General features: G+C 40.6%; 1 protein-coding gene across 1 annotated transcript in view; it reads right to left on the bottom strand.

Annotated features, from left to right (window-relative positions):
• Positions 1-11,807: 11,807 nt before the first annotated feature.
• Positions 11,808-19,022, bottom strand: part of LOC116059262 (interferon-inducible GTPase 5-like) — a 32,688-nt gene continuing 25,473 nt past the window's right edge. Inside the window, exons 2-3 of the mRNA XM_035997524.1 lie at positions 13,141-13,702; positions 11,808-12,781 (exon numbers count right to left, since the gene is read on the bottom strand). Coding sequence (XP_035853417.1) covers positions 12,147-12,781; positions 13,141-13,702 — 1,197 coding nt within the window. The 3' untranslated portion in view covers positions 11,808-12,146. The remainder of the gene's footprint in view (positions 12,782-13,140; positions 13,703-19,022) is intronic.

Genomic DNA, 19,022 nt, shown 5'->3' with positions numbered 1-19,022 from the left:
GATGGATCCTGTCTTTGGTGTTATACAAGATCCTTCACCAAGAGCACGAAATGTAAGGCCCGCCCTGTCAAGATCTGTGAAACCCAAATTCACTGACAAAGGCTTCACAAGCAATGCAACAACCATTAATGTCAATCCTACTTCTCTCAAACAGAGGAATAGTGTTTCAACAATCAAATGTAAGCCATTCTGTCTGTTTTGCTCAGGAGAGCATCTACTGGGAAGCTGTTCTTGGTTTAAAAGGAAACGTCACACTGACAAAATCCCATTTTTGAAAGAAAGAGGGATTTGCTTTGCATGTCTTGTTACAGGCCATATGAGCAAGGATTGCACCCAGCATCAGTCATGCGTTATTTGCAAGAGGCCACACCCTACAGTTCTGCACATAGGAAAAGTGGAGCAGAACAAAGGAGCAGAAACGCGTGGAGAAGTGGCCGATGTGGAACCAAAAAAGGTGAACACAGGACAGGTTTCACTTAAAGCATGCAGTCACACTGGGGCCGGTGAAGAACAGTGTTTAATGTCCATTGTGCCGGTAAAGGTAAAATTAAACAAAGGCAACACAGTAGTACAAACCTACGCATTTCTTGACCCTGGCAGTACCGCCACATTTTGTACAGATAAATTAATGCACCAACTAAATGTACAAGGGAAAAGAACCAACATTCTGTTGCGCACAATGGGCCAGGAAAGAATCGTGTCTACCAATATCATCACTGGACTTGAAGTAAGTGGACTTCACAACAATGTGTTCATAACTCTGCCAGAGGCATACACACAAGCAAAGATTCCTGTGTCAGAGAGTAACATTCCCAACCAGAGAACTCTGTCAAAGTGGCCTTACCTTAGAGATATCCAAATTTCCACCATCAACGCAGGTATTGAATTGCTGATTGGCACAAATGCACCTAAAGCAATGGAGCCATGGCAAATCGTAAACAGTGAAGGAGACGGCCCATATGCTATGAGAACATTGCTTGGATGGGTAGTAAATGGCCCGTTAGGAACAGGATCTAACAATGACATGCCCTCTCACACAGTCAATAGGCTATCAGTACATAATCTACATGAGATGCTGATGGCCCAGTATAACACTGACTTCAGTGAAAGGTTGTCTGAGGAAGTGAAAGAAATGTCCATTGAGGACAGGCGTTTTCTGAAAATAGCGGATGGATCAGCTACAATAGTGAATGGACATTACAGTCTTAAGTTACCTTTCAGAGAAGATAATGCTACGCTTCCAAATAACCGTAGCATTGCTGAGCAACGTTTGCAGAGCCTGAAAAAGAAATTCAATAGGAACCCATCATTCAAAGGAGAATATGTCACATTCACGACAGACATGATCAGTAAAGGATATGCAGAAAAGGTGCCAGAGGGGCAGCTTACAAGAAGAGATGGGAAGGTGTGGTACTTACCCCACCATGGGGTTTATCACTCAAAGAAAGGGAAGTTAAGAGTGGTTTTTGATTGTGGTGCATCTTTCTGTGGAAAAGCATTGAACGCAGAATTACTCAAAGGACCTGATTTAACCAATAGCCTTATAGATGTGCTCAACAGATTCCGCCAAGAGCCAATAGGACTGATGGCAGACATCACCGCCATGTTCCATCAGGTGAAGGTTCCAGACAGTGATGCTGACTTTCTGAGGTTTCTGTGGTGGCCAGAGGGAGACGTGTCCAAACCTCCTGTGGAACACAGGATGACTGTCCATCTGTTTGGGGCAACGTCATCCCCCAGCTGTGCGAGTTACGCGCTCAGGAGAACAGCAGAGGACAACAGAGAGCACTTCAGGCCTGAGGTAATTGATACAATTCTGCATAACTTTTATGTGGATGATCTGTTGAAGTCAGTGCCCACTGTACAGGAGGCAGTGCAACTCATTGCTGACGTCAAGTCAGTCTGTCAAAGAGGAGGCTTTCATCTTTCAAAGTGGGCCACAAACAGCAGAGAAGCGTTGTCTCTCATTCCTGTGGAGGATAGAGCTAAAGAAATGATGGATCTCAATCTTGACAAAGACAAACTTCCAACTGAAAGGGCTTTAGGCCTGCAATGGTGCATTGAGAGTGACAACTTTATCTTTAACGTTCAGCCAAAATCACAGCCACTTACAAGAAGAGGAATGTTGTCAATGGTCTGTTCTGTCTACGACCCTCTTGGTTTCCTAACCCCCTTCACATTAACAGCTAAATTCTTGTTACAGAAGCTCTGTAAGGTGAACCTAGGCTGGGACGAAGAGGCACCCCCCAGCATCTGTGAACAATGGTCAAAATGGACAGCTGGTTTGAGTCAAATCTCAAACTTCAAAGTGCAACGATGCTTCAAGAGTAATGAATTTGGATCAATAATGCATGCACAGTTACATCACTTTGCTGACGCAAGCGACCAAGGCTATGGAACTGTAAGCTATGTGAGGCTGGTGAGTGACAACAACAACGTCCACGTCACCTTTGTTATGGGAAAAGGGCGTGTAGCTCCTCTCAAAGGAGTAACGATCCCAAGATTGGAACTCTCCGCTGCAGGTCTAGCAGTAAGAATGGACAAGCTGCTGAGATCGAGCTTACAGCTAGACCTAGACCATTCCATGTTCTGGACAGACAGCCAGTCTGTACTAAAGTACATATCAAACGAACATTCCAGATTCAAGACATTTGTGGCCAATCGAGTTGCAGCAATAAGAGATGCGACCAAGTTATCTCAGTGGAACTACATTGATTCCAAGTCCAACCCTGCAGACGATGCAACAAGAGGTCAAAGTGCGGACAAATTCATTAACAACAAGTGTTGGCTACGTGGTCCGGACATTCTGTGGAAAGAGAGACAGGAAAAGCGGGACCAGTTTGCCAGCTTCGAAGAGGGCTGTCCACTGCCCCTGGATGACCCTGAGGTGAAAAGAACGCACACAGTGAATGCAACCTGTACACACAAAGAAAACGCAACACAAAGGCTGATGACTCATTTTTCTGACTGGACAAAACTCCGGCTCGCAGTTGCATGGTACCTGAAATTCAAGAAAACTCTGAAAACACTGGTGCAAAAAAGGAAAATGGGTGAGTGCAAAGTAATCACAAGAAGCAGGATGAAAGACTTACCTGATCCCACACTGGGTGGACAGCAAATAAGTATTGAAGATCTAAAGAAAGCTGAAATTGCCATTGTTCAATTCACCCAAGTGCAGTTCTTCCCAAACGAAATAAAAATGCTCACCTCAACGACTCCCGAAGTGAGGAAGAAAAGTGCCCTGTACAAACTTGACCCGCATGTAAAGGATGACTTGATAAGAGTAGGAGGCAGGTTGAACAAAGCAGCCATAGGGGAAGAAAGGACATTTCCTGCCATAATTCCAAAGAACTCTCATATATCCACGCTGATTTTAAGGCATGTGCACAAGACAACAGGGCACGGGGGAAGAAATCATATGCTATCTGAACTCCGCAAAAAATATTGGATAATAAACGCTAATTCAACTGCCAGAAAGATTCTAACCAAATGTGTTGTGTGCAGAAAACACAGAGCCAGAGTTGGAGAACAAAAGATGTCCGATCTACCGCAGGAAAGACTTCAACCTGACTCACCCCCATTTACCAACACCGGGGTGGACTATTTTGGACCTTTCCAGATTAAACGAGGAAGAGCACTGGTAAAGAGATATGGCGTGCTATTCACCTGCATGACCAGCAGAGCTGTTCATATTGAAGTGGCCAGCTCCTTGGACACGAGCTCATGTATCAATGCTGTCAGACGTTTCATTAGTAGGAGGGGACAAGTAAAGCACTTACAGTCAGACAATGGAACCAACTTTGTTGGTGCAAAAAAGGAACTGCAAAAGGCCTTCGCTGCAGTAAACCAGGACAAAATACAGAAAACACTCAGAGAAAAAGGCATAAAGTGGAAATTTAACCCACCAGGCGCATCCCATCACGGAGGCATATGGGAGAGGCTGATCAGATCCACCAGACAAGTCCTCTGTTCTGTTCTTAAACAGCAAACTCTAGATGACGAAGGGCTCCAGACAATCTTGTGTGAAGTAGAGGCAATTTTAAACAGTCGCCCTATAACAACAGTCACCACTGACCCTCAAGACTTGCATCCACTCACGCCAAATGATCTCCTGCTACTCAAAACCAAGCCAACTCTTCCACCCGGTGTATTTGATAAGAACGACCAGTACACCAGACGCCGCTGGAGGCAGGTTCAATACTTGGCAAACATCTTTTGGAGACGCTGGACACTGGAATACCTGCAGCTCCTCCAAGAGCGTCAAAAGTGGAACATCAAAAGAAGGAACTTTCAATGTGGAGATATTGTATTGGTGGTGGATCCAACTTCCCCAAGAGGTTCTTGGGTTCTGGGCAGAATAATTGAAGTTTTTCCTGACCAAAAGGGACTCGTCCGCTCTGTGAAACTCAAGACCCAGAACAACATCTTAGAAAGGCCAATCACGAAGTTATGCCTGATGTTGGAAGGAGATGAAGAAAAGATCTAAAGAATCCAGATAATGGTCTAGTATTCTATTTTTTGCTCTCATATTAAATATAAAAGGTAAAATAATTTATTCAAGGCTCCTATTTTGATTTAATTTAATAATTGTTTTGTTTACCAAATACAATTAGGGGCCGGTTGTGTAGTAGCCATTCTTTAACCATTTATTTTGTGTTGAATTTATTATAATGATGTTTTGCCTATTCTTCTTAAGTTGTGCCCTCTACAGGTCAGAAGGTATTAAATAGGAAGGTGACGGGGGTGGAGGTGTGGCTGACTGGGAGCCACAGCTTTTTGACCTTGCTACAGGAACCGCTGCTCCTTTAGTGAAAAATATCCGGTCTGCTTTATAATTTATTTATAAGATAAAGGATCCGTACTATTTTTCATGTTGGAATAAAAGACCATCTACTGATGCAACAATACTCTCTTGGATGTTTTTCTTGGGTTTATTGGAACAAAACAAGCGTCAAAGATTTCCCCAGTCAACACCAAGGTGACAAAGAACAAACTCAGGACAAAATAGTCACTACATAGGACACACCAGTGCATGCCTACTTATTTTTTAATTTAAACTGACTTAAACTTATACACTAATAATAATAGGGATCACGTTCCACTCTTTTGAATAAGTAAGGAGTGTTTGAGCTAAACCATAAACAATTAAATTAAAGCTCAATAAGTTTTATTTTTCAATATTATTGCAATAGTTGTGACATTGTGAGGTTTTCTTGTCCGGAGATTGTTTTAATATAAAGTGGTTATATTGTTGTGGTTTTTATTTCTAGCTGTTATTTTGGAGCCCTGCTGGTAGCCTCTGTGCTGGGGGGGTTGAGCAATAACAGGAAGTACGCATCGTCTCAAACTGTTAACAGTGTTTTCTGTGCTTGTGAACTTGCAAGTTCATTCTTCCAGGTACAACTAACAAGAACGTTCTCCCCAAGAACACAAATCCGTTCTTTGCATTCTTGGTATTGGGAAACGCTCACAGTCTGTTTATCATAGAGCTGCACCCTTTTTCTTCCTATGTCCATATATTGTATACAAGGAAGTTCAGTTCAGTTCAGTTTTATTTTTATAGCACATTTAAAAACAACCATAGTTGACCAAAGTGCTTAACAAGCACAACCCCCCCCAACCCCAAAATGCATAGTATACACAAACAATACACAATACAAAATAACCAACAGTAGAAAAAGGTCAAGATATCAGAGCTCAACTTGAATTGAAAGCCAACGAATAGTAATGGGTCTTAATCAAGGACTTGAACATTTCAATGGTCTGAGATGTTCTTACATGAACAGGTAACTATTCCAGAGGTTTGGAGCAGCCAATGAAAAGGCTCGCTCACCTTTGTTTATTAACCTGGATCTGGGCACATGGAGGAGCATCTGATTGGACGACCTCAGTGCTCTGACAGGTGCGTGGACATGTAAGAGCTCCGATAAATAAGAAGGCAACAACCCATTTAAGATCTTAAAAACAAGCAATACAATTTTAAAATCAATCCTGAAGCAGACAGGAAGCCAGTGGAGCGAGGCCAAACCGGTGTAATGTGGTCACAAAGCACATAATATGTAAAGAAGGAAACTCTGCCTCTGTAAAAGAAAAAAACAGTGAGAACAAGCGTGGCAGATAATAGTGGACCGACTGAATGATATATCTAAAAATATACATTTATGAACTACTGTTCTTAATACTGCTCTTAAATTAAACCATTCAAGAAGTTAAGCTAATTATTTTCACAAAGGAAATGTTGTACACTTTGCCTGAAAAGCGAGCAATGGAAGTTAATGTTACTTAGGTAATTTACACTCACCTAAAGTGATTATAAATTATAATATATATATTAGGAACACCATACTAATAGCGTGTTTGACCGCTGGAAGCATTCTCTAGAAATGTTGGCCCATATTGAGAGGATAGCATCTTGCAGTTGATGGAGATTTGGGGGATGCACATCCAGGGCACGAAGCTCCCGTTGCACCACATCCCAAAGATGTTCTATTGGGTTGAGATCTGGTGACTGTGGGGTCCATTTTAGTACGGTGAACTCATTGTCATGTTCAAGAAATCAATTTGAAATGATTTGAGCTTTGTGACATGGTGCATTATCCTGCTGGAAGTAGCCATCAGAGGATGGTACATGGTGGTCATAAAGGGATGGACATGGTCAGAAACAATGCTCAGGTAGACTGTGGCATTTAAACAATGCCCAGCTGGTACTAAGGGGCCTAAAATGGGCCATGAAAACATCCCCCACACCATTACACCACCACCACCAGCCTGCCCAGTGGTAACAAGTCATGATGGGTCCCCCACACCATTACACCCCCACCACCAGCCTGCCCAGTGGTAACAAGTCATGATGGGTCCCCCACACCATTACACCACCACCAGCAGCCTGCCCAGTGGTAACAAGGCATGATGGGTCCCCCACACCATTACACCACCACCACCAGCCTGCCCAGTGGTAACAAGGCATGATGGGTCCCCCACACCATTACACCACCACTAGCAGCCTGCCCAGTGGTAACAAGGCATGATGGGTCCCCCACACCATTACACCACCACCACCAGCCTGCCCAGTGGTAACAAGGCATGATGGGTCCCCCACACCATTACACCACCACCAGCAGCCTGCCCAGTGGTAACAAGGCATGATGGGTCCCCCACACCATTACACCACCACCACCAGCCTGCCCAGTGGTAACAAGGCATGATGGGTCCCCCACACCATTACATCACCACCACCAGCCTGCCCCGTGGTAACAAGGCATGATGGGTCCATGTTCTCATTCTGTTTACGCTAAATTCTGACTCTACCATCTGAATGTCTCAACAGAAATAGAGACTCATCAGACCAGGCAACATTTTTACAGTCTTCAACTGTCCAATTTTGGTGAGCTCGTGCAAACTGTAGCCTCATGTTCCTGTTTTTAGTGGAGATGAGTGGTACCTGGTGGGGTCTTCTGCTGGTGTAGCCCATCAGCCTCAAGGTTGTGTGTGTTGTGGCTTCACAAATGCTTGGCTGCATACCTCGGTTGTAACGAGTGGTTATTGGAGTCAAAGTTGATCTTCTATTAGCTGGAATCAAGCCTCGCTTTATCAGTTATCCTATAGATTATAGGTTCAATACCATTTAACCAGTAATATTATACTTAAATATAATATTAATACACTATATTGGAACTTACGCATTTACTCTAGCAGCAATTTTCTCCCACGCAAATTCTCTCTCTTTTGCAATAGCCGCAGTGTTGCTTTTTTAATGAAATATATGTTCAAACTCGCTGTATGTGTCCATGAGTATTTTCGCCGACCCGTTTGTTTGTGGTTGTTACCATGGTGAATTGTAGTATCATGGCTCCATTCATGCTGCCTTTTTATTGTAGTGGTGCACGCACGTGAACCTACTCCGAGTTGATTGAACCAACTCAAATCAGCTGTTCTGGAACCGAAAACTCAGAGTTTCCATCTCAGGGTGAATCAACTCAGAGTTCAGGGTTAGACTCAGAATTTGTTAAACCTCCTTCCTTAAACAGGCCCCTGCACCCTTTGACGTAAGGTATGCACTGGCACACACCCTGAAGGTGTAACAACTGCTGTGATTATGCAGAGAGTTTATACCAAAGAATTGTGTCTATATATTTTCTCAGGTGGCTATTTTAATGAGACCTGTAAGGGAGTTTACTTTGTCTGATAGACTATATTTTTGTCATAGTTGAGAGAACAGAAGGCAGCGGAAGGACCCAAATGGAGACAGTAGAGGAGGCAGCAGGATGAATTCAGTGGTTTATTGAAGAAATTATGAAAATGAGATCATGGATCGGTTTACATGCATCCAAAGTCCAAGTGAGGCAGTAGATCTGACAGGCAGGTAAGAGGCAGACAGGTTACAGGTCTCCAAACATCAAAGTGTAGATTATTATATGCTAAAAAGTTATAGGTGTGATACAGAAATAAATGGGCCAAAATCTCCATAAGACATTATGATTGATAGTGTTTTGTGCTCATTGCCACAGAGTTACCTGCAGTCATGAGGTTAAAAGTTCTCAGGGCACATCTGCATTCCCCAAATAAACAAAGGACACTTTGAAGCACAGATGGTGACAGACAGACAGAGAGGCAGACAGAGAGGCAGACAGACAGACAGACAGAGAGACAGGCAGACAGAGAGAGAGAGAGAGAGAGAGAGAGACAGAAGAAAAGAAAAAGTCAGAAAAGAGTAAATCTGCAGCCGGAAGTGAAGTGATTTACCGGTGTGTTGTCGGTTTTGTGTCCACCACGAGGAGATAGGAACTTGAGGAAATAGGAACTTGAGGAAATAGGAACTTGAGATACCAGGAATTTAGGGAAGTAGAGGCTGTGGAACTTGGGGTAACCCAGTGACTCGGTGGTCAGCACTGCTGCCTCACAGCAGGTAGGCCCTGCAGAGATGGATCCTGAGTTTCTGTGTGGAGTTTACATGTTCTCCCCATGTTTGCATGAGTTTAACTAGGAGAAGAGATGAACATTAGCCACGTTTACAGAGATGCTGATTTCTTTTAATTATCCTAATAAATAAATCTTAAACAGGAATTTGGGGAACGTAAAACTAGTAAAGTGACAATACAACAATATTCTTTCTTATTAAAACTGAGATAGTTTTATGAACTTTTATGCTGCAAGAGTTTTGGTAATACCAATATTTACATTAATTACAGTCAACGAAGTCTGCATGTGTGAAGATTGTTAAACTGATCAACAGGAGATGTCTGATGTCTGATGTTGTTGAGCTTTAAAAGCACCAGAGGATCTTTGAAGAAGAAGATGATGAATGAATGAATGAATGAATGAATGAATGAAGAACAGATATTTAAGTTGTCTCTCATGTCAAATATCTCTGTCATCTTTGACTCCACCTTGTCTGTATAATATAATATAATATCTAATAATATATATAAATAAATTAAAATATTACAACATTAAACAAAGTAAAAGACTCTCAGGCAGAGATCTGACTTTAACACAGCTCAAACACACAAAATGTTACAAAAAGCACAACTAACACACAAAAATGTGCAAAAAACACAAAAAACAAACAGAAATCACACAAAAACGCACAAAACACGCAACAATTAAAATTACATTACAGCTTGAATCCACCTCGTCTTTCAAAAAACAAGTGAAAAAAGTACTGCACATAACTACATACAATCTAGCCAATTTTAGGTTATATAAGAAGCTGCCTAACATTATACATTATATTTGGATTCAATGATCTCCCCCCCCCATCTAGTATATTGTATGACAAGCTGGACGTAAGCAACAGATACAACCCTTAAGCCTGTTCTCTGTCTGTATAAACAGGCCCTCAAAGTGTTAGACAGAAAACACAATACGCATCATTATTGTAAAATTCTTATCAAATATGCCTTCTTAGTTGGGAAAATCTAATCAAATTATAATGACAGCTGCCTAATGTTGAAGATCCTGGAGGACAAAGCTCCTCCACCACTCAGTACCTTTATTAACCCTTGTGTTGTCTTCCCTTCAACCGGGGAACTTTTTGTTTTTCTGGGTCAAAATGTAAAATTAAAACTTTTTTTTTTAATGGATTTTTTCACTTTATTTCCACGTTATATATATGTCACTTTCTGCATTTTCTCCACGTTTTTCTAAGTGTTTTTCAACAATCTTTTATGATTTTTTTTCCAAATTCATTTAAAGTAGTGAACTGATCATTTGTTTTACTTGTGCAGAGCGTTGCAGGGAACCTTCCACGTTATTTCTTTTGATAATTTGGTTGAAAGAAACCCAAATTTATGATGTAGAAACTTTTTGAAAACAGGTCAAATTTGACCCGAGGACACCAGGAGGGTTAAACAAAAATAATTCTAACAATATAACCACTCGGTCTGTTCTGAGGGGGGGCTGTAACCCCTTACAGGTCCAGCTCCTTTAGTCTATCAGGCTTCTCTGTTAGAGCCTCTGATAGGTGGAACAAGAAACTGCTCCAGCTACCATAACTTCACATAAAGTCTCACGGCCTGGCTCTGGGAAAGTCAGACTTGTGAACATTTTTAATCTCCTGGTATTTTATATTATTGTTGTTATCACTGCTGACCTGCTGCTAACATGTTTGATGATTGATGTCTTACCTGATGTCAGATATAGCCTGCTCTGCATTCCTTGGGTATGTATGAAAGATTAACTTATATTTTAACTATTTTACCATCTTATTAACCTGTGCTGTATTACCACCTCCCTCATGATGTAACCTATTTCATCCTTTTATTACTGCTTGTTACTGCTCTGCATGGTTGAACGGTGAAAGAAGATGGCTCTGGTCTGTGTAGCTGGCTGTGTGTTGATGCTTGCATGGCTTCTTATACTGAATGGAGATACTGTTGATGTGTAACTGTGCTAATGTCCTGCTGCTTCCTGTAGCTCTGCATGGCTCACTGAGAAAGCTTGTTTGTCCTGTTGCTCTGGTCTAAAATCATCTGGCCAAAGGACTACAGTTGATAATTAGCCGGCTGGCTAACACTGGCACATTTACAGAAATGTTAATTAATGTGTGTTTTACTTTATGAAAAAAAGAATAAGAGCTAATAGGTAGAATAAGCTGAAGGTGAGGGTGGATTGGATGAAACAGTTATGAAATGACTGGAGTATTGACTTGTTGACCATTTTAAAGATGGTGTGATGTAATGACAACATGTGTCCACTAGATGGCGGTGCAGTAACAGGATATTCTGTGTTTGTACAACCTTCTGCTCTGTAACATGGAGAATTCATTTCACTTCAAGTAATAACTAAATCACACATTTCAGCTCATTTCTATGAACATTTTATTTGATTACTAAAAAGCCTTCATTACATTCATCACATGACATTTAGCTGATGCTTTCATCCATTAAGTCCATCCAACCATGAAGTTACAAACTCCTAACAGCAACAATCAAGTACAAGTACATCTTTTTTGTTTTTGCAAACTTTTACAAATATGTTATACAATGTTCAAACAATTCAGCATCACACTTATAAAACATAACGAAAGAATATTCATTCCCATCCATAAAACATTACAACCTTACTTAATGATAAAAAAGAAGAACGGCACTTCAATACACAAAGAGAGAAAGAAGGTAAAAAAAGAAAACAATACAAAATTCAGAACATACAATACAAAGAAAGGTTAAATGTAATGTAGACTATATAATCACCTTCCCTTGAAAAAATCTTGCAGTTCATCAGCTATATAAATAATTTTCTTATTACAAGTACAAGTACATTAGTTTCAGATCATTTCATGTTACGACAAAATCAGAAACTGTAGCTAATGTCAATGAACATTTTAATTGATTTTTCAAAAGCCTTCATTTCATTCAGATTAACATTCAGTATTTAGACTGTCAGCATCATCATTTGATCAAAGTGTTGGCTTAGCTTTACAGACTAAGTTTGAAATGATCACCTAATGATCCCATAATGCAACTGTCTTCCCCATAATGCCAAAGACTGAAACATTGCCTAATGTTGTTGCACTAACAACCCCTTATGCTGCTACCTCACCACCAAAAACCTTGTCACTATTACTAAATCTACTGAAGAGCTGGTAAACATATTGTCATTATACTTTGAGCACAATGACAATAAAGATCAATCTATCTATGACATCACACTGTGGTGTCCAAACCCAGGGCCTTTTTAAATACCTTCTGTGCATCGTCAGCAAGCATGTTGAGGAACATGTTGAGAGTTGTGTATGTGGAGACAAAAGAGAGGGCCATTGCTGCTGGGATTCCAAAAAATGGAATAAATCTAGACCCTTCCTCTGCTGCTGTTAATGAAAGGTCAACCACAGAAGAGCTCAGTACCTTAATGATAAGATCTTTGTTTATTTCGTTTCCAGCCAGTGGTGATGTCATCACTGCTCTAAGCTCATCCAGAGGCAGACCTACAGTCTGAGCAAGACGCTGCAGTGACGCGCTATCAAGACCAAAGGTAGCTTGGTACTGTCTAATGATAGTAACCATCATGATCATATCAACAGAAAAAGAGAGCCCAGGAACTGGTGCAGCTGCTCCGAGTGCAGACATGGTGGCACGGTACTTTATTCCTGCCTGTAAAGCTTCTTTCTTCTTTATGATTATTTCAAGACTGACATTGGGCAAGGCCAACAACAGAGCATTCCTCTTGTGTGCAGGAAGTTCTTCCTGTAAGGTTTTCTCTAACAGAGGGAAGTCATACAGGTGGAGTTTACGGCTGGACACCAGGAAGACTTGTGGAGACTCAACACGTCCTTCAAGACCTTCGTCACAAAGAGAACAGGAAGTTAACTTCACATGATGAAATTAAAACAAACTGTAAATAACCTCTTAAGCCTACACTTCCCAGAAACCCTCTGCAGGCCCGACACAAAGACAGGTAGGTTGTTTACAGTAGAAATATTTGTTCAGATCTGAGATGAGCAGTCAAGCCAACAGACCCTCATTAGGGGGCTCTGCCAGTGTTCATATGATTTATTTTATGACCTGTTAACAGAGCCAATGTGGAAAGTTATTATCTTGTCCTCTCTTAAAATCAAAGTGTCTGCTTGTGACCCTTGTTGCATACTGTATGACTTTAAGTTTTAGGCATTTGTAAATATCCACCTAACCTCAGACTTACCTTGAATACAGTCCTCCCTTATTTCTTTAAGGGTCTCTTCTTCGTTGAACTCTGACCCCTGAGTTTCTTCTTCATCACGTATGTTGTGGTCAATCTTTGAGCGAACAAAGTAGAACTTCTTCTTCATCTTCTGAATCTCCTGAGCGAGCTTCACATCATTTTCTCTGAAGCGATCAGCTGAGATGATGATGAAGAAGTCATACCTTTCGAATTCAACCTTCTTCAGGTACTCGTCAGCTGGAAACTTGGTGGTGCCGATACCAGGAAGATCCCAAAGTGTAACATTGGGATGATTTGGATGGGGGTATGGTGTAGGATCTGTGGTGGTTTCTGTAACACCAGTAGGAGCGGCTCTTTCCTTATCACTGTTGGGTATGCCTCTAAAGGCATTAACAAAGGAGGATTTACCAGAACCAGACTCTCCTGTGATCCCAATATTTAGCTGAACATTATCCTGTTCGTCAAAATAAGTCTGGATCATTGCAGCGGCTGCAGCGCATCCATTGGTTTGCAGTTCCTTTTTAATTCCTGCTATTGCTTCATCATCATGTGGATTATCCATAGCACTTCCTGAAGAATAAATAAACTGAAAATCATTGAGCTATTTTGATTCAGGAAGTTGCAGCATATAAAAGTTTACCCTAATCTAATCATTCATTAAAATAGTAAGAAGTAAGTAAGTCAAAGTTGAGAGATTATATCCAAAAGCTAAACTGTTGCCAGCAGTCAGTTATTTTTTTATGGGCAGCAAAAACCATCAAAACATGTTAAAAAGAATTCAGTAATGTCTTCATTGTGTCTTTGTTCCCTGGAACAGTCATAGTGACCTCATTACACAAGACTACTAACACAAAGAACAGTGCAAAGTGTGTTAACATGAGACAAATCTGCAGTGATACGACAGGAAAGTCACAAATATTGACTGAATATTAAACAGATGCAGCTTTAACAGACATAAACAATACAGTGTAATGTGAAACTGTAAATATATGTCTTACCGTCTGAGGTACTTGAGGAACGTTGTGACTCAGCAGGAAAGTTTAAATTCTGTATAGTGTTGTTCAGTTTTATAGAGTTCTTCAACTTAGACAGTCAATGAAGTGGCCAATGAAAACGTCCCGCTGTGGGTGAAAGAGACCAATCAGTGTCTGCGACGTCTCCTCGTCAGCGTTATCAGTAGTCAGCGTTATCAGTGAAAGCAACAGTCTGTTTGTCAAAGAGCTGCACCCTTTGACAAACAGTATGCGCTGGCACTCATTTATACCTTCAACGGGTTCAAAGTTTATACAGAGTTGTCTTCTGCCACGTGACATTTTAGTGACCTAGAATGTGAATATGTGGCCTGTAATTACAATTAGAATGCCTTTATTGTCATTGCACATAACAACGAAATTCAATTGCACTTCCCCTGGTGGTGAGACATAGTGTGACAAGACAACGCTGTAAAACATGAATTAAGACATAATAAAAAGAGACCTAAGCAATAGATTGGTAGTTATAAAAGAAGACATTTAGTCCATTAAGTGCAGTGCAGTCCCAGCCAGGTCTCACGGCAGTTTGTGTAAATGTCACGTTATTTTTAATCTATTGATACGTGTTCACGGGAATGTTTCTCTCATTTTTTACGTGGTGGCCAGCACGAAAATGTGAAGTAATGTGGAATGGGAAGCATATTTCGTGGTCACAGCACGATAATGGTAGGGAGTAGTATAAAGAGCCGAAAATCTGCGTGGTCTGGTGGTGGATGGGTCAAACAACACAGGACTTTCACACAGGCGAGCAGGGATCGTGTCCCGCGCGTGGCGTTTTGTTTCCGGTAGTCTTCCTAATCACAACCGTACCGTTATTGTCGTGCGTCCCCAGCGGCCGTCTCCTGGCGTGTGCGGCCGTCCCCCACGGCCGTCAGCGTGTGAGGCGTCCTTTCCCTGTAGTGTTTTTCCTAAACCCAACCTCCGCCATCCCGTTATAGTGGCGTGTCCCCAGCGGCCGTCCCCCGTGGCCGTCTCCCGGCGTGTGAGGTGTCCTTTCCCCGTAGGGTATTTCGTGCTGGCCACCACGTAAAAAATGAGAAAAACGTCCCCGTGAACACATATCAATAGATTAAAAATAACGTGACATTTACACAAACTGCCGTGAGACCGGGTTGGCAGTCCATAAGGTTAATGAGTTCAGGTGTTTTATGGCACTTGGATAAAAACTATTCAGAAGTCTGGAAGTGCGACCCTGGAAAGATGGCAGCAGAGTGAAGAGGTTGTGACCTGGGTGGGAACAGTCCTTAATTATGTTTTTTGCCCACTGCAGGCATCTGGTGTGATATATTTCAGTGGGTGAGGGGAGCTGTGTGTGAATTATGTTTTGTGCTGATTTCCTGACTGTCCAGCACCCTTTTGTCAGCAGTCATATCACTACACATAGAAGCCCCCCTGCTGGTTATACTACAACACGTAGTTTTCAAAAATAATCATATGCATAATTTTGAAAAGTAAGTGCTGTAGTACAACCAGCAGAAGACTAATTATAATTGAGGTAAGTTTGGAAACACCAATTTAAAATTTAATAATAAGCATATTCATAATTTTGGTAAATATTTGCCAGAAAATTTCAATATGTGTCATAATTACAGAGTCATGTCACTACTCCACACACAGAAGCCCCCCTACTAGTTATACTAAAACACGTAGTTTTCAAAAATAAGCATAATCATAATTTTGTGGAATATCTTTTGCCAAAAACATTTAATATTTTAATAATTAAATTGGCGTGTCTCTAAATTTACCTCACACATAATTAATCTTCTGCTGTAGTACAACTAGCAGGGGGGGTTCTATGTTCGGAGTAGTTTTGGAGACATGACTCTCTGTAATTATGACATATATTACATTTTTTTAGCAAAACATATTCCCCAAAATTATGCATATGCCTATTTGTAAAAGGTAAGTGCTGTAGTACAACCAGCAGAAGACTAATTATGTGTGAGGTAAGTTTAGAGACACGACTATTTAATTATTAAAATATAAAATGTTTTTGGCAAAAAATATTCCCCAAAATTTTAATTATGCCTATTTTTGACAAGTAAGTGCTGTAGTACAACTAGCAGGAGACAAGTTATAATTGAGGTAAGTTTGGAGACACTACCTTATTTAATCATTAAATTAATAAATATGTTTGTTATATCTCTTTTGGTTTTTCTAGTTTGTAGCTCGTTGTTAACCTGACTACGGTAGGAACGATGGGTCGTTTGTGATTTAATGGTTTGCTCAGAATTTATTGTTGTCTTTCCAACTTTACCGAAGTTTAAACACAAATGATCCCAGTGATCTCGCGATGATCTCATGCGATTAAAGCGATGCAAATATTTGCTCTGCCTTGGTGTGAACACGTCATACATTTAGTTTAGAAAACATTCCCAGATGCTTAAACCCTGCAGACAGCGTTATGTAACAGCTGATAACAGCATCATTTGTCCAGGAGCTTATCCATAAATCAGTACCAGTTTAACCCATTCATACTAATTCATTCATTGTGTCTTGGTTCCCTAAAACAGCTGTAACCTCATTACATAAGACTACTAATACAAACAACAGTGCAAAGTGTGTTACACAAGACAAATCTGCAGTGATACGACAGGAAATTAACAATATTGACAATATTAAAGAGATAGAAAGAGATAGAATATGTCTTACCGTCTGTGATACTTGAGGAACGTTACGACTCTGCAGGAAGGTTTAACTTCTGTCTCTACTGTTGTTGTTTTATAGTGTTTTAAAGAGTTCAGCAACTTAGACATTCAAAGATGTGGCCAATGAGAACGTCCTGCTGTGGGTGACAGAGACCAATCAGTGTCTGCCCTGTCTCCCTGTAGGCGTTAACAGTGAAATCACATGGTTTACAAGAAACAGTCTGTTTATCATAGAGCTGGGGTCCATTATAAGTGAAATCACATGGTTTACAAGAAACACAGTCTGTTTATCATAGAACTGCACCCTTTTCCTTTCTATGTCCATATATTGTATCTATGAAATGTAAATATAATGTGAATGGAATATTTTAAGTGTTTTAAGTGTTTTTGCCCGTATAATATATATCCACTTTCTCACCTGGTTCTTCCAGGTCCCTCTCTTTGTCCTTGTGGTATCTGACTATTTACCATTGTGATCTAAGTTTTGGTATAAGGAGGATGCATGAACTTTACTCTACATTTACTGAGAACATCTGGAAATCGTTAACATGAGTAGGGGTTCCCCCAAGACAGAGGAGACCTTTGTTGGAATTGTGCCAGATAACAGGCATCGATTGGTCAGTTATCCCTCCAATGATATACTCAAACATATTACGCCCTATATTGATACAATGCATAGGATATATACGTTGTTCATACAAAGAAAAGTTAGAGCGACACAATTTGAAGATTGGGCTGGTCGTCTCTCCAGATATCCATGGGTCTGTAAATTGATGCTGAATCTTTGCTTGTAATAAACCTTTTTATAATCAAGAGCAGTGTCTACGAAGTTCCTTCTCCATACAGCGACAACACAGTGCTGCAACTGAAATATACCACAAATTCTTGGCGTCACGAACTTTGGCCTTGACGGCCCCAGGCGCATCGCTTGCGGGGCTTCGGTGTGCGACTTCTGCTTCAAAGGCCGGCTGACTAGGGTGAGTGTTCCTCACTTATTTGGGGTGGCAGTCGTTCATGGGAGCCGCGTGTGTGTGTATGATGGGTTGCATTGTAATGTTTGAAACCTGTGTGTGCAGCTGCTGTGCTGTGTGTGTTGTTGTGTGGGCTGGAACTTTGTTATAAATTTCTTTACGTTGGGGTGTATTGAAGAAAAAAAAAAAAGAAAAGGGGGGAGTGAGATAGGCCTTAGTGTGGGCGTAATGAGGGAAGACAGAGAAATAAAAGGAATAAGAGGAGAAAATTAAGCAAAGGCTTAAGGGAGTTAAAGACATAGAGAAAAGGAAAAAGTAAGGAATTAAGGAATATTCACATAGATAATGTGAAAAGATTTTAAGGAATAGGCAAATTGGATTAAAGAAAACAGTTTAACCCTGGCCAGGGCAATTTGGCTTAAACAACATAAAGAAAAAGGAAACAAGAGAAAATGAAGTAATAAGGAGAAGATAAAAGGAAATAAGAGAAAATAAAAGAATACAGAAGATAACAGGAACAATAAAGAGAAAACAACAGGAACAAAGAATAAAGGATAACGCCGTTAATCTGATAAAAAAGCCCTTTGAAAAAAGGCGATCATAGGATGGGCCGTAGTCTTGAACTTTTATTAGATGAAAAGTTTGAGCCAGTTCTGAGAACTGAGGTGTAGATTAACAGTTCAATGGTAGGTTTGCCAATCGATGCATTGTTGACGAATAATGTTCGAAGAAGACTCCATTGGACTTCTTTACCTAGGTAGCAAAATAAAAAAAAAAAAAAAAGACAAAAAAAAAGAATGATACGGCGGAAAGCGAACTCTTTTTAGGAACTACATGTATGAATGATGTCGACTTTTGTGTGTATGAGAGAGAGTGCGTGTGAACAGCGGTGTGTGTGAGCAATGGTGTTTCTGCTGTATGTGATAGGCTGTGTATGTGTGATAAGGATATCCTATATTAGATATATATGTTTAGTTTAATAAGGAAAGATATTCTGTTTATTATGGTTAAAATATGAGTCTCTTTTTCAAGAGAACGTTTTCAAATGTGTTAAAATGTATGAGCCTTCTTTGGGTGGACTTTGTTAAATTAGGTAAAAGACATAAGTTGATATGAGCCCCTAGGAGGACTTTTGTGTAAACAATCTGAGTCTTCTTCTAAGGAGAACGTTTTCAAAAAATTGCTAAAAACTTATGAGCCCCCTTCGAAGGACGTGAAAATAGACTAGACTA

The sequence above is a fragment of the Sander lucioperca genome, chromosome 22 (genome assembly GCF_008315115.2).
Source record: "Sander lucioperca isolate FBNREF2018 chromosome 22, SLUC_FBN_1.2, whole genome shotgun sequence".
Lineage (NCBI taxonomy): Eukaryota > Metazoa > Chordata > Actinopteri > Perciformes > Percidae > Sander > Sander lucioperca.
This window is presented reverse-complemented; position numbering and strand designations above follow the sequence as displayed.